Genomic DNA, 15,207 nt, shown 5'->3' with positions numbered 1-15,207 from the left:
CTCTAAAGTTTTACATGAAGGCACGGATCAATATCTAATTCTTATATCTTTAACTTTGTAGGAACAACTTAATCACCGATTGGACTTTTGAATAAATGGTTTATATCAGTTATCAGTATTTTTTCTGTCACAGACTGGTTTAAAATTGAGAACAATTTTGATAATCATAATGAGCTTTCAATAATTATCACAAGACACTAGACCAGTAGGGATTTGAATGGTAAAGTGAAAGGCATTCAATTTTATCTCATCTCCAAACTATTTTCACTCACACTACCACTTTGTGTATTGTTGATTTGGCTGAAGTATTTCCCATAATGCCCCATTACAATGGTGTACAATATAGCGCCATGAGTGGGAATAGATGATATATGATATGTGATATATATCTATCTATATATATATATATATATATATATATAGATATCTATAAATACATATACAATCTAATGTATTTTACTCTCTCACCAGCATTTATAGTGGCCTAGTGGTAAGAAAATGGCACTCTCATTGCCCCCCAGGTTTGATACCCGTTGTACTCATTGTGGAGCAATTTATCAGCAGTATTTGTCAACTGATCAATCAATGCTCAAACACAGTAATGTACTACTTTAATGCCTCGTGTAACGCACATCCAGACTTTGAGATTTTCAGGCGGTAAAAAAATGTGTACAGTATATATTAGAATAAATAAGGTACAAGCAAAAAAATAAGCCATCCTATTTTCGATTCTGTGTGGCCTGGTGGTTGCTGACCAATGGTTTATTTCATTCACATCATCATACAAGTCTTACCTTCTCTGACCTATTCCTCCCTTTACCCTAATTCCTAAACAGTAACGTTATAACTTGACAAATATTTTCGTTAACAACGAGACAAAACACACAAAAAATTGACAAATAACACAACCAAAACATTTACATCCCCCACCATGTTATACCTTTTTTATTTTTTATTATTCTTTCCTTATCCCAGTCTCTTTTCACACCTAGGCCTTCGGTAGTGCGATGTCTGAATCAATCCAACCCTAAATTACTGGTTTAGGTCTATAAAACATTCATTGCAACTACAACTGCGACACTTATAAAACAATAACAAATTATATCCTTAGAAAATTGCTATGTTATAAAGAACTATAGCCACATTTTACTCACCCAAAATCCTGTTCATTTGTGCACAAAATCCTTTCTCCTTTCTTTTCCTCAAGAATTCAAGTACTTTCGGTGCGTTTCAGTTCCAACAAGAAGTTATTTTCAATCGCCATTGAAGCTAATGCCAAAAGTCCAGCCATTCCTGTGATATTTCTAGGAGAAGATTTTATTCTATTCAGGGCAAATTGTCCGTCTGATAGAAGCAGTGGACATCGTCTTTTTCCTTACCTTATTATTTTGATACTTCTGTTACTGCCCCTAGCCAATCATAATCAGTGTTTTGTTTTGTTATGCCTTCAAGAAGGCACTGATTTGCCAACTTGAAACCTGATCCGTAACCAACATTTTTATCGTCAATTACGTTATGCTTCAGGGCCTGCATAAGTGATTGAGAAGGCCTCCGGGTAGATTTCTGACCCCGGCAAGAAGGAATGACTGAGGTGTGATTGGTTAAATAATTGAATATGAAAGCACACTTCTGAATGCAGCTCAACATCAGGACAATCAAATGAAATGAAATGAAATGATGAAATGATCTGCATTTCTATAGTGCTTTTCAAGTCAATGACTTCCCAAAGCGCTTTACATTGTGCTTCACATTTCCCAATAGCGGCCGTGATTTGTGCAGCTATGTAAGGCGCTAACCTGCTTATTGGGGGTATTGGGGGTTCAGTGTCTTACCCAAGGACACTTCGGCATGTAACACGGACAAGCCGGGATTCGAACTGGGATCCCTTAATCCTAAAACGATCGCTCTACCTCCTGAGCTACTGCCGCCCTGAATCAATAAATATTAAGGGATACAATTTAATTAACTTCTTTTTTAGGCCAGCAGAGAAGGCCTTATGGGTCCATATGGTCCACCACTGACTTTTTGTCAGTCAGTAGTCATAAACAAACCTGAGAGACGCACACACAAATCTAATCACCTGTGTGAGCATTTACCACCTTGTGTGTCTTTGGGCTCTTTGCCTCATCAATCACCAGCTTAGGGAACCCCAACTTTTAAAACCCGTTTCCTGAAGCATTTGCTTCTAGTAATGTTTATCTTACATATACACACAACGATGTTTATGAGTCGAAATGCTCCAGTGGACCGGGAACATTTCTGGTCTAAATCAAATCTAAACCCAGAGACCAGAATTGGAGGGGAAGTATCAAGGGAGGGACAGCAATGGGGGGATACAGTTACCCATAAAGGCTCTTGCGACCATATGGTGAGCTTCATATTCGGAACTATAACCTTGTTACACACAACCAGGAACAGGCTTTAACCTTTTTGTTTTTTTTTTCTCCCAAAAATTCTTGGCCCATGTTTAAATTGAATGTTCCCTTAACAGACTTTGGGCAAGCGTACGTGCATCTGTATGCATGCCATGGTGGGCGCGTTACTTAAAAACAGTAGTTATGAGTTACTTAATTTAAATAGTAATCTCAAGGGTAATTAAATTACTGCCACCATAAAAGTAGAACATTAATTTGAAAGTAACCATCAGTTACAATTCACTGTGTAATTGTGCATTGAAGATGACCCCCTAAAACTGCTTTAAAATAGCCACATAGTAAATTAAATCAAAGACAATGTGCACACCAAGCAATGAACCTCTCATATTTCCTGGTCCGTTCAATCTTGAGAGCTTGCAAAAGAACACTTAACCAAGACACTCTTTTTTTCTCCCTAAGCTCAAAACTGATCTCCTCCTCCATTTCTGGGTACCGTCCAAGACATTTTCTAATAATTCTCAAGCATCTTTTTTGGAAAAAATAATTTTAACGATGAAAGACCAAAATTCAGCACATCTTTAGCATAATTCTGTGCTCACGTTAGCCCGATTGAGTTCCCATTGGTTTATTGTTCCTTTATAAGCAACTCCCCCTTCCGCTCACACTACCTGCCATTCACTACTCGTGATACAACCAAACATGCACTTATAAGCTAGTTTTGAATTCGGCTTGGATGCGAGTATGTACTGTAGGGAGAATATCTCTTTGAGGAGAAATGTATCCACCTCATACTCTTCTTGAGATTGGTGCCACCATAACTCTATTCAGTTGTATTTTCAAGGTACCCATATTTTCTGCGTTTTAAGACCTTACCGACAAAAATAGTTTGGTGTAATCTATTTTTTATACATAAGGCACACTTGACCGTAAGGCACATGGAATTAAAGCTACAGTAGAAGCTGGGATTGCATTATAATATGTTAAACCATTAGAATTTAAATTATTTATTTTATAGAACAATCGTTATGCCATTTTGTTTCACAACTAAAATAATCTTAGCAACAAACAACTAACATATTAACCACAAGAGGGCACTCAACGACCACTCTATCATTTTTCAAAGGCAGAATAGTTACCGTATATACCGTATATCATTCAACAGCAATTCAAACCAGAGTATGTGGTTTTGTACAATGTGCTACCATAAAAAATAGTCTCCATTCAAGTAATCTCGATAAGTCTCATACTTAATAAATTGTCCAAAAAAACAAAAAAGATCATTTGCAATGAGTGTTCAAAAGATGGAGAGGTGTTGTAAAAGGATAGTGGGACATTTAGACGTGTTCTAAGGGATGGGCAGGGCACCCGTATGATGCGGCAGGGGTAAACCAGTAAAAGCTGTCAGGCCCTGCTGTTGAACAGAAGAGTGTGTTGTGTCACCCTGACCCAAATGACATGGCCGCTTTTATGTGTCCTGTTTCCCCTGTTTGGGTGCCGAGGTCCTTAACTTGTTTCGGTGTTTGGGTATTTGGGCTGGCCATTTTCCCCCCAAAAATGTGTGTGTTTTTTGCTCTGTTTCTCTTTGTATTTTCTTTGTTTTTGAGTATGTGTTTGTTTTGCTGTCGGTCACCCCCCTCGAGGGATATGACCAGGGTAGATAGATAGATTATAATTCGAAAGATCACGTCTGAGCTGCCGTCAAGGTTCTGCTCTCCTGTTTCGTTTGAGCTACATACTAACATGGTAACCAACATATGTTTTTCAAAGGCAGAACAGTTATCAGATGCAGTGTCGTTTATTTGTAACTGCATTTCCAATTGTATTCACCGGATTTTGCAGTGTACACCAGATTTTGAGGCCCACTTTCAAATTGCTGGCCAATTTGGCGTTTTTGCGTGCATCTGTAAAATAGGGAAAATAGAAACAGGCCCACCCATCAAACATTTAGCTGGTGGATTCAACATTAGTGACACATGAGTAAGCGTCAATTGGAGGATACTATCTACTCACATCTAAGCTGTATTTACAACTATTAAAAATATATTAACATCGGTGGATCAGTTGAAATGCACAAATTTGGTTGTTTGTCACTAGCAGTGTTTGGAATGTTACTTTAAAAAAGTAATTAGTTATAGTTGCTCACTAACTGAGTTGGTAAGGTAATTACTAAATAGTAAAAGTAAATAGTTACCTGGAAAAGTAACTATTCCTGTTACTTTAAAAAGAAGTTGTTGAGTGTAAAATATATTGAAATTGAATTGAAAACAGTCAAAAAAAGAAACAAAAGAAAAAAACAATAACAATTGGAAAAAAGTAACCAACTTTACGTGTTACATAAACACACCGTGTTGGCAATCTGCAGCCTCAATAATTTACAGATTTTGACCCTCAGTAACTGTAACGGTGGAAAAAAGAATTCATTAAATTACCCCGTTACTGAAAACATAACACAGTTATGTAACAATACTGGTCATTCGTAGCAATGGTAGGCAGCAAGTGCGGAGGGGGCGTGGCTTATACAGGAGCAACAAACCAATGGGAAAACAGTGGGGCAAACTAAGCAGGGAATTTACGGGTAAATATTCTGAATTTGGTCTTTTTATTTGTAAAATTATTTTTGCGATACACCATGCCTGGAAAAAAAATGAAATCGTCTTGGGCAGTACTCAGCAATGTAGGAGGAAATCTTTGATTTGTTTGAAGCCCATAGTCAAAATGAATATGGAGTATCTCGGCTTAGTGTTTGTTTGCAAGCTATCAAGATTACACGCCAAGAAATATGAAGGGTTCACTTGTTGGTGTACACGTTTGTCTCTATTTATTTTGTCATGTGGTTGTTTTTAGGCAGTTATACATGCGAGTTTATAAGGTCATTTGTACCTAGAGAGTTAACTTCAGAGTAACGTGCTACTTTTGAGTGTCAGTAATTCAGTTTGGGCTGGGGTGGTTTGGTCCTAGCGGAATTACTCAATAAATGAAGTAACTACCAACACTGGTGATGACATTTACAAAAATGTATTCCAGTCTCCTTGCTGTTCTAGGGAAAACTGGGGGAGTATCAGAATTACCTTTTAAATGAAGTAACTATTAGCGGTAACTAATTACTTTTTTTTTCCCGGTAACACGACGAAAACCGTTCTTTACCGAGAAACATACTTGCATTTCAGGTACTGTCTAAGAAAAGACGATTTGTTTTAACCGAGAGATTTTGTGAAAAGATCCTTTAGGGATTTAACGGTGGAGATCAAGACCACTTGTCGCGGATCAGGTTGATCTTTGCAGTCATTCAGAAGAACAGTTGCTTCATGCTCGCTGAACAAGTAATGCGTTTGTATCGGCGCACGGATTAAAGCTTCCGTGGTTGACCACATGGTGAGGCGGTGTCACATCAGCAGTCATTCAGGAATGTCCGTCAGTGCAGGGATGGGTTGCTGAGCCTCATTAGCGGAATCCCTTCACTCCGCAGCCTGTCGCTTTGCGTTAGGTACAGCTCGCCACGGATGCACGCCGGGGAATGGTGGCTTCCTGTGGATCCTTTCCGGTTTTTAGTGTCTCATACCTGTCAACCAGGGGCGATTTCAGGTTCAGCGCTTTTGCGGTACTGAGCATCCAGAGTGTCAGGCTGATTATTATATTTATTATTATTATTTTCACTTGAAAGGATAGTTTGTAATATTTAGTGTCTCCTAATGGTACAAAACTTTCATTCAGTAAAGAAATAAAACTTTGATTTGAATACTAGGCAAAAAAAAAACATGAAATTTCATATCAATGCTATTTGTTATGAAAAATCATAGGTAGAGAAATGTGTTCTTCTTTTAAATCGTAGAATCCATACCTCAGGTCGCAGTCGTGTTTGTCTGCTGTCTGTTGCTTGCTTTGGTATTGGTTTTGGTTTGCATTAGACAACAGAGCCATTTAGTGGTCAAATATTACACACTGGGGCTTTAAAATGATTTAGGATCAGCTTAGCTTAACTATTAAGCTAGGCTGATCATAGTTGCATTGACTCAATGCAGCTAAAATAAAGACTGATAACAAAGTGATAGTATTGTGTGGTCAAATTGTTTTTCACCATAATCACTGTTTTCAACGTAACACACCGGAGCCTCCACAGACTCTGCTGTTATGCCGCAAGTGATACTAGCCGAGCGAAAGAAAGAGGGGGGATTGTAATAAAATTATTTAGTTGTAACCATTTTCTCCACTATACGTTTTACTTTTTTTTTTTTAAACTCATTTAATTGACAAAAAAAGTGTGACTTTTCATGGAAAACACTACTGTCTGGGTGACCCTCAACTTTTAAACGGTAGTGTATTTGTTATGTTCTGTTTCATTAAATATGTTCTCTGATTTTTTTTTGTTCCTTTTTGTAAATTGAATTCACGTATATATAATTTGTGAATTATATTGGGTTTTATATTTTTCAATTGCTGCTGCTAAATGTTATTGCACATATTTTAATTGCTCTATTCTTACAAGTGAAGTGTTCTTCATTGGATTATTATTATTATTATAACTTAGGCCACTTATTTTAAGCACTATTTTGTAATGATTATTTTTTGGGCCTATTCATCCTGATAGTCTTTTATCTATATTCTCTTCAACGTCTCTATATTACATGTTATATACCCTGGAGTGAAAAGTCTAATCTTGTTGCATACAATGTTTCACATCATTGATATCAATGACAATAAAGACAATTTTAATTCTAATTCTACTGGTGACACACAACCAAATATGTACAATAATAAAAGCTGACCCGCTGATTTAAGTAGTTTATCATATAGCTGTATATCTGGCCTTTATGTAAATATATACAGTTGGTGGAACATCTCCATAAGGAGAAATTTAGCATCCCCATACTCTGCTTGAGATGGCGCCACCATACCTGAATTCATTTTTTTTGTTTTGTTTATGTCTGTAAATATAAACATTCCCACTCTCAGGTATTTTTGCTGACTGATTGAGAGTGATATGTGACAGCGCAAGTGTTGTGGGCAAAAAAAAAGAGGACACATAAATTCATGCTCTACATTTAATGAGTGTAATACCACAGTAACACACCATGTAGTACCAACCATAGGGTAGCTAAAGTGTATTAATGACGCGTTACAGTACTCGTTACCCAGAAAAGCAATTGTGTTCTATGAAAATCTTCTTTTGAAACACTGCCCTCATTGCAGTTTTTTCATGTTTCACCTGGGCAGACGACAGTGAAGAAATCTACGCCTGTCAATCTGCTGACATCTTGGAGGACCATTTTGTCTCAGACGGTGATCCTGCACATTCCTCAGGACCGGCAGAGGACCACACGTCCCCTTCCTTGTCTGAAGATGAGGCATCCCCTTGCAGACCTGCATTCCTCCACCAACCCCACCAACAAGAACAACAGAACGTGTTATTTTCGCAAGAAAACTTGGCCATCCCATTGGACTTTGACCTGCAAGATTCATCTGTTCTCCAAGGTGCGCTGGGCGTCTGGAGTCGCAGGAGTATTAGCATCGGGGAACGCTTTGGACCATACCTTGGCGAGCGGACATCTTCTCTCAGAGACCCCACTCATGGCTGGCAGGTAGGAAACAGTATGTCTATGTGTTTGGATCAGGATAGGCACTCATTTAGAGTCGCAGGCCACATTGGGTCAAAACCAAACCAGGAAGTAATAAATGTTCTTTTATTTATGTATCTGCTGTTACATAATTCCACTTAGATATATCGTCAATGGTTGTGAAAAAATATGTATATATATCCATTTTTGGTCTTTTTTTCTCACTTATAATTGAATATACATGCTGATATTTACATGTATATGTTATACATCATTTTCTATTCGTTACTAGGAGACCGTTTCAACAAATTGTTTTTTATCACTCAGAATAAAAGGAAAGTGTTACAGTATAATATACCTATTTTAAGCATCTCAAAATGCAAATGTGTTTTTGTATGGCATTTTATACACAGCATAATAAAAAAGAAATATGCTGTCAAAATATTGCACATACAGAAAAATTGAAATTTAAAAACCGTACATAATTTTGACACAGCACACATCAATGCAGGGTCACCAACCTTTTTGAATCTGAAAGCTACTTTTTGTTAATGATTGGCGTGAGGAGCCAGCATTTTGATATACAGTTGTATAATAGTATATTTTATTGATATACTGTTAAAAGGTTATTACCAGGTTGCAAAAATTAAAGGTTTAGTCACCCACTAAAGTATTATGTCAGTTAGATATCAAATTTACAAGAAAAGTCTCAGTGACCCATCACTTGTGAGCAATATTCAGAACCTCTCTATGGTCTACTCAGCTGTTCTGCATTAATGCTTTGGGAAAATGATAATGCATTGCGGCAGTTCATTTTAGGCAGAAATACCAGCAAAGAAATAGCCACCAGTCCTGCCAAAATTGTGCTCTTCCAGTCCTCACTTGCCGCTGTACGCGATTGTGGGTAATGGATCGTGGCCGCACGATTGCAGTTCACTTTTTGGTGGACAGAACAGAATAAAAAGGGCCATCAGGCTTGACAAAAACTTGCATATTGAGTCCAAACAAAATGCTAAAGATACTGTAGGGAATTGTTTTGAATTTCATATAAAATGCAGCTAATTGTGCATTAAAGGGAATATTGTTACTTGACATTGTTTTGGTTTTGCTGGTGTTTTCGTTTTCCAAGAAAACGTGAAAATAATAATAATAATAATAATAAAAATAATTGTATTTCCAAGCACCTTTCAGGACACCCAAGGTCGCTGTACATATATTAAGACACAAAAATCAAACAAGAATAAAACAAGAGTAAAACAAGCAAGCAATAAATAGCAAAATAAAACCTAATACAGTTAAAATTTCAGGTAAAAACTACACAATCTTTTCATTCTAAACTAATGATAAGCAGATTGTTTTTCTTGATTTATGTCACGGCTTTTAATTAGGGTCTAGGGTCGGGTTTGTTCCTGGAGTGAAGACCAGTTAAAAACTACTCCTCTCAAGAATTCATCTTTTTAGTCCATGTAAAATGTTTGTGTGCTTAATTGCAATTCTTCAAAGTTTAGATGCTGAGGTTGAGCTCTTAACTCAATTAAAATCAAAACCTATAAATCCTTGTTAGGGACCCGGTGAGCCCATTGGCAAATCATCTATTGGTCAGACAACAGAAGAAATCGAAAACAGGGTCACAGGACAAGGTCAAAGGTTTGATGTGGGGTCTTCCGGTGTGGTTTTATGAGTGGAGGAAGGGAGAAATGCCAACTAGTTTTCTGGATATGAGATGTCAAATTTCAAAATAAGGTACGCAAACACACACATATAGAATGGTGGGAGTGGAATGGTGAAATTACGGTCAGTCCATCTGCTTGGTTCCTAATTGGTACGCGTAAGACCTGAGTCCTATTCTGGCCTCCTTGCATTGGAAACAAGTACAATGTACTCTTTGCAGAGATTAATTAGTGGATTTAGTATGTCTGCTGTTTCTTCTAGTCATTACTCTTTCATGATTAACCAAATGGATTAATCCAAGTGGGCGAGACTCAAGGTTAACCATGATGACAAGGTTTTGACTCACCTGGATGGATATCCATCCATCCATTATCTGCACCGCTTATCCTCAGTAGGGTCGCGGGGGTGCTGGAGCCCATCCCAGCCATCTTCGGGCAGTGGACAGGGGACAGACACCCTGAACTGGTTGCCAGCCAGTTGCGGGGCACACAGGGACAGACAATTCGCTCGCTCATTCACACCTAGGGACAGTTTGAACCGGCCAATTAACCTGACATGCATGTTTTTGGAATATGGGAGGAAACCCACGCAAGCACGGGGAGAACATGCAAACTCCGCACAGGAAGGTTGGTAGCTGGATTTAAACCCATGACCTCAGAACTGAGCCGCACACGCGCTCACCACTGCCCTGCCGTGCTGCCCGCCTGGATAGATACGTCAAATAAAAAAGACAAAAAGCAAAGTAGTAGTAAATTCAGGAAGTCATGGGTAGAAGAGCCCAGTAAGAGTGCATTGTGGAACGTTCTCTCGGATGCTCCACTCATTTGTACCTGACTAAGGTTAGTGGGCCAGACTTTACTATATAGTAAGGAAAAATTCTCGACTTGATTCTAGTCACTTGTCATTTGCTTTTGAATTACCATATTTTCCAGACTATAAGGAACACCCAATATAAACAAAAGAGAAATGCATTTCAATGCGCTTTATAACCCAGTGCACCTTGTGTATGGTAGAAAGTGGAAATGTATACTATTATAAAGGGTCGGGTAGGGTTACTTTAACTTGATTACTTTCAATTACTTTTGGATTACTTCAATACCAAATACGCTCATAAAAGACAAAAAAACTAAATATGAATAAAATTATGACTCACAACACGTGGTAAGCTTTCTCTCCTGGCTTTGATCTCTTTGATCGTCGGCAAAACTGACATAAAATGCGACAAAAACAAAATGAAAATAAATCAAAACAGCTTGTAAACATCATTTTTGCCGTTCCATGTGTTCCGTTACTCCCCTAGCGTGCACAGAATTTAGTAATTTTATTCATATTTAGTTTATTTTGTCTTTCATTAGCATATTTGGTATTGGAGTAATCCAAAAGTAATTGAAAATAATCCAGTTAAAGTAACCCTACCCAACCCTGCTACCATGTAAATTATAACTATAGCCTTATTCCCCTTGTTTTATAACATTATCTTCTCTGTTCCTTTATCTTCTTGCTCATACCCTCACTATGTGTAAAACTGGAGTGTCATGCCCAATTTCGTTGTCACAATATGTTAGCCCATTTGTAACAATGACAATAAAGGTATATTCTATTCTATTCTATTCTATTCTATTCTATTATTATTATTATTATTATTATTATTATTATTATATTATTATTATTATTATTATTATTATTATTATTAGTATAATATCATACTTGTGCAATTACCCACTGGGTCACTAGGGATATCAATTATGTTGTTCTCCAAGGAGGGTCCACAATTGTCTTTTTTGGATTGAGAATGAGACATACTCTTCTATGTATCTTTACATAAAATATAAATATATCATAAATAAACATAAACATGTATAAAATACCAGGAGAAAATTGCAGTCACTTTTTCCATAATTTATAATAGTGTCAGATAACAAAAACAAATCCAAGCACAAATTCAAATTCAGCAGTAATTTATGCAGTAGTTAATTAAAGGGCCATTATGTATTATTTAGCTCCTCTTTGAGATAAAAAAATAACTTATGAATTCCCTCTTTCTCTTTCTTTTTCTATCATTCTCTTGCTCTCTTTCTCTTGACCCTCTTTCGCTGTCTCTTTTTGTCTCGTGCTTTCTTTCTCACTCTCTCTTTATTTCTCTTTCTCTTCCTCCCTATCTCCCTCTATCATTCTGAGAGCATTCTGTCTCTCTTCTATTTGCTTTCTTTCCTGCCCTCTCTTTTTATTATCTCTTTCTTGATCTCTCTCATACTCTGTTTCTCTCCATTTTCTTATCTAGTTCAATCTATCTATCTCCCTCTCTCTTTCGCTCTCTCCATTTTTGTCTCCCTCTCTCAATCTCTCCTCTGTCTTTTTCTATCATACTCTCTTTCTCTCTCACTCTCTCTTTCTCTCCCTTTCTCTCTTTCTTGGTTCCTTTCTCTGTCTCATTTTGTCCCTTGCTCTTTCTCTCTCTCTTTATTTCTCTCTCTCCTTCTTTGTCATTCTCTTTTTTATGCTCTTTCCTGATCCCTCTTTCACTTCCTTTCTTTATCTTTCTCTATCTTGTTCTTGCTCTCTCACTCCGTTTCTCCTTCATTTTCCCCCTCTGCCTATTTCAATTTATTTCTCTCTCTCTGTCTCACTTTTTCTCTGTTTTTGTCCTTCTCTCACTCTGTCTTTTTCTTGACTCTTTCTCTGAGTCTATTTTGTCTCTCGATCTTTCTCACCCTCTCTTTAATTGTCCCTCTTTTTCTGTTTTTCTCTCTCTCTTGTTGTCTCTCTTTATCTTTCTTCTTCTTCTCTCCCTCCCTGTCTCTATATCTCTCTTTTCATATCATTCTCTCACTCTCTTTTTTTGACTCTTTCTCAGTGTCCCTTTATTTCTCTCTCTCTTTCTGTTGGTAACCTGGCATTAAAAAAACAGCTCTCCAAGTTCAACTGAAGATAATCTCTCTCTCTCTCTCTCTCTCTCTCTCTCTCTCTCTCTCTCTCTCTCTCTCTCTCTCTCTCTCTCTCTCTCTCTCTCTCTCTCTCTCTCTCTCTCTCTCTCTCTCTCTCTCTCTCTCTCTCTCTCTCTCTCTCTCTCTCTCTCTCTCTCTCTCTCACTCTCACTCTATTATTTGAATGATGACGAATGATGAGAAAATTCTAATCTGGCATTAATTAATGGGAATACTTATTCACAAGAAGCTTGAAAAGGGTATATGTGTGTGCATGCGAAAGCCCGAGATGGCCTTTAGAGGGTTTGAGGGGGAGATGGGATCCCAGTGAGGCAGCGCTGTATCATAATGTTTAATTGCCATCTTGACAGCGAGCCATAACTCTTTCCATTAAGTAAATAAGTTGTAAAGAATTTATGACGAAATGCACATTATTCAGAATGGATATTCAGTGATGACATCCCAGGCATTAAATATGCTAAATGCTATTAGGCCCCGCCGAACCTCCGCCCTCTCTTTGCATGCCCATCCCTTACCCGTTACCAGCCCCCCCTCACCCCCGACTGCAGACCGTCAATATGCCAATAGCTCCTTTCTGAAGGTCTGCAAAAACAAAATTGATTTGGCAAATGTACGTTAAGACAGAGACGTTTGCTTTCATCATCAAATCCAGCATGGCGAGGTGATGTCACCGACCGGGGAACGATAAAACGGTGCTCCCATCTGGAGCGCTTGATGAAGAGCCCCGAGCGGCTGTAGCTGCTCTTGACAGATCCGGGGAAGTTTGTCACCTGAGAGGCCACAGCTCCTCAGCAGCGTCACCAGAAATTTATGGGATTTATTCATAAAGGGGAAGTGTGAGTTATGGGGTCCATGATGCTTTATGAATACAGGAATAGTGACTTATGGGAAAGATAGCCTCAGTAAATAAAAGGCGTAGAGGCGGCATTGAAGGCTCCACTGGGCTGAGGCATTCACTTTACCCTGTGCTTGACAAGGCCGGACTGCAGAAATAGAAGATACTTACGAAGAATCAAAATCACAATTATCAAAACTGTTTCTAAAAATAAAAAAAAAATGTTCATGCACTACCTACAGTGTTCACTAAAAGTCCCTTGATTTTCAAGAAAATGTTCCTCATTTTTGCATCACTGTATTCCCTTTATTGTTCATAAATATTGCTGAAGCTATCGTATCAATAATAGTCACAGCAACCTCTCTCTTACTGTCATTTAACAATGGAGAAGTTAAGGTTGTGCCTGACAAAAGCTTTGGATTAAGATTTAATAAACTTATTCAAATGTGTTTATTTTATGCTCTATAACACGGGTGTCAAAGTCAAAAGGACAAAGGACCAAAACAAACAGAATTTAGCGACAAGCCTAATGTATAATAACATCCATCCATCCATTATCTGCACTGCTTATCCTCTATAGGGTCGAAGGGGTGCTGGAGCCAATCCCAGCCATCTTCGGGCAGTTGGCAGGTCACACCCCTCACTGGTTGCCAGCCAGTCGCAGGGCACACAGAGACACACTTGCTCTTCACACCTAGGGACAATCTGGACCGTCCAATTAACCTGACATGCATGTTTCTAGAATGTTGGAGGAACCAGGGGTGCCCGTAGGGAACGCACGCAAGTACTGGGAGAACATGCAAATTCCGCTGGTAAGGCTGGTAGCTGCATTTCAACCCATGACCTCCGAACTCTACCGCAGACGTAGATAATTGAGTCCAACCTGTTCTAAAGGCCCTCTTGGCCATTTTTCTTAAATCTCCCAGGTTATAAAAGCAGATCCGTTCGAAAGGGTGTGGTATCAAAGAGCATCGACACGATTGGCAGAGAGTGACAATGATATAAATAGCTCATAATAGTCACAATAATGAAAAAACAGTGAGGTATAATACAGACACTCTCCTACTTACAATTATTTGAGTTACGAAAAACGGTAAATGTGAACATTATTTTTACCATGTTGAAAAATATCCGAACATTGCTGTAAGTTGTATTTTGTATTGTGTGCACCTTTTTCCAAGTACAGGACATTACCTTAGTGCTTCTTTCTGCCACTACCAGCGTGTGGTAGCACTGTAAGAGGTCACCCAGCATCCACCCCGAAGAAGAAATCCGGCTTCTACTTTCTTGTTCGTGTGTAAACATACTACAGTACATGTACTGTATCTTTGACGTTTTTAATGTTTTATATCTCGTGCATCCATTCAATACGGTTGATGTAAAGTGTAAAGAAGTGGCGAGCAGTTTCCTTTTAAATGAAAGTGGACTATGAAAGATTGATGCGGTTGAGAAATTGGTCGGTTTTTTTCGGCCACTTTTTACAACAAAGGAGGGAGTTGCCTAATTCCTGAAGTGCATCTTCCAAAAGTACGTTAAACTCAAGTTTATTTAACTTTATAGAGCATATTATTTTATGAAATGTTTATTTTATAGTACAAAACAATACAGGTTACTTGTACAAGCCTTAAACATACTTATACAAACCTTAAACATAAAAAATGTAGCACTGAAGCTGTCACGATTGCTAAAGTGAAGACACCTGCGGCAGTTGTGTGGCACGCTGGAGCGCGCTCCCTGATTGGCTGCCGTACTGTTCTTAAGCGGTCAGCGCCCAGACCAGTTTGTCCGAGCGTACCTCTGAGTTCCTGTGTGTTCATGCCAGATCGTCA

At 38.3% G+C, this 15,207-nt stretch overlaps 1 protein-coding gene across 1 annotated transcript in view; it reads left to right on the top strand.

Annotated features, from left to right (window-relative positions):
* The first annotated feature begins 4,857 nt into the window (after positions 1-4,857).
* Positions 4,858-15,207, top strand: part of mecom (MDS1 and EVI1 complex locus) — a 188,716-nt gene continuing 178,366 nt past the window's right edge. Inside the window, exons 1-2 of the mRNA XM_088346136.1 lie at positions 4,858-4,921; positions 7,587-7,951. Coding sequence (XP_088202262.1) covers positions 4,858-4,921; positions 7,587-7,951 — 429 coding nt within the window. The remainder of the gene's footprint in view (positions 4,922-7,586; positions 7,952-15,207) is intronic.

Source organism: Urocampus carinirostris, chromosome 10, assembly GCF_059441175.1.
Source record: "Urocampus carinirostris isolate Australia breed hairy pipefish chromosome 10, RoL_Ucar_1.0, whole genome shotgun sequence".
Classification (NCBI taxonomy): domain Eukaryota; kingdom Metazoa; phylum Chordata; class Actinopteri; order Syngnathiformes; family Syngnathidae; genus Urocampus; species Urocampus carinirostris.
This window is presented reverse-complemented; position numbering and strand designations above follow the sequence as displayed.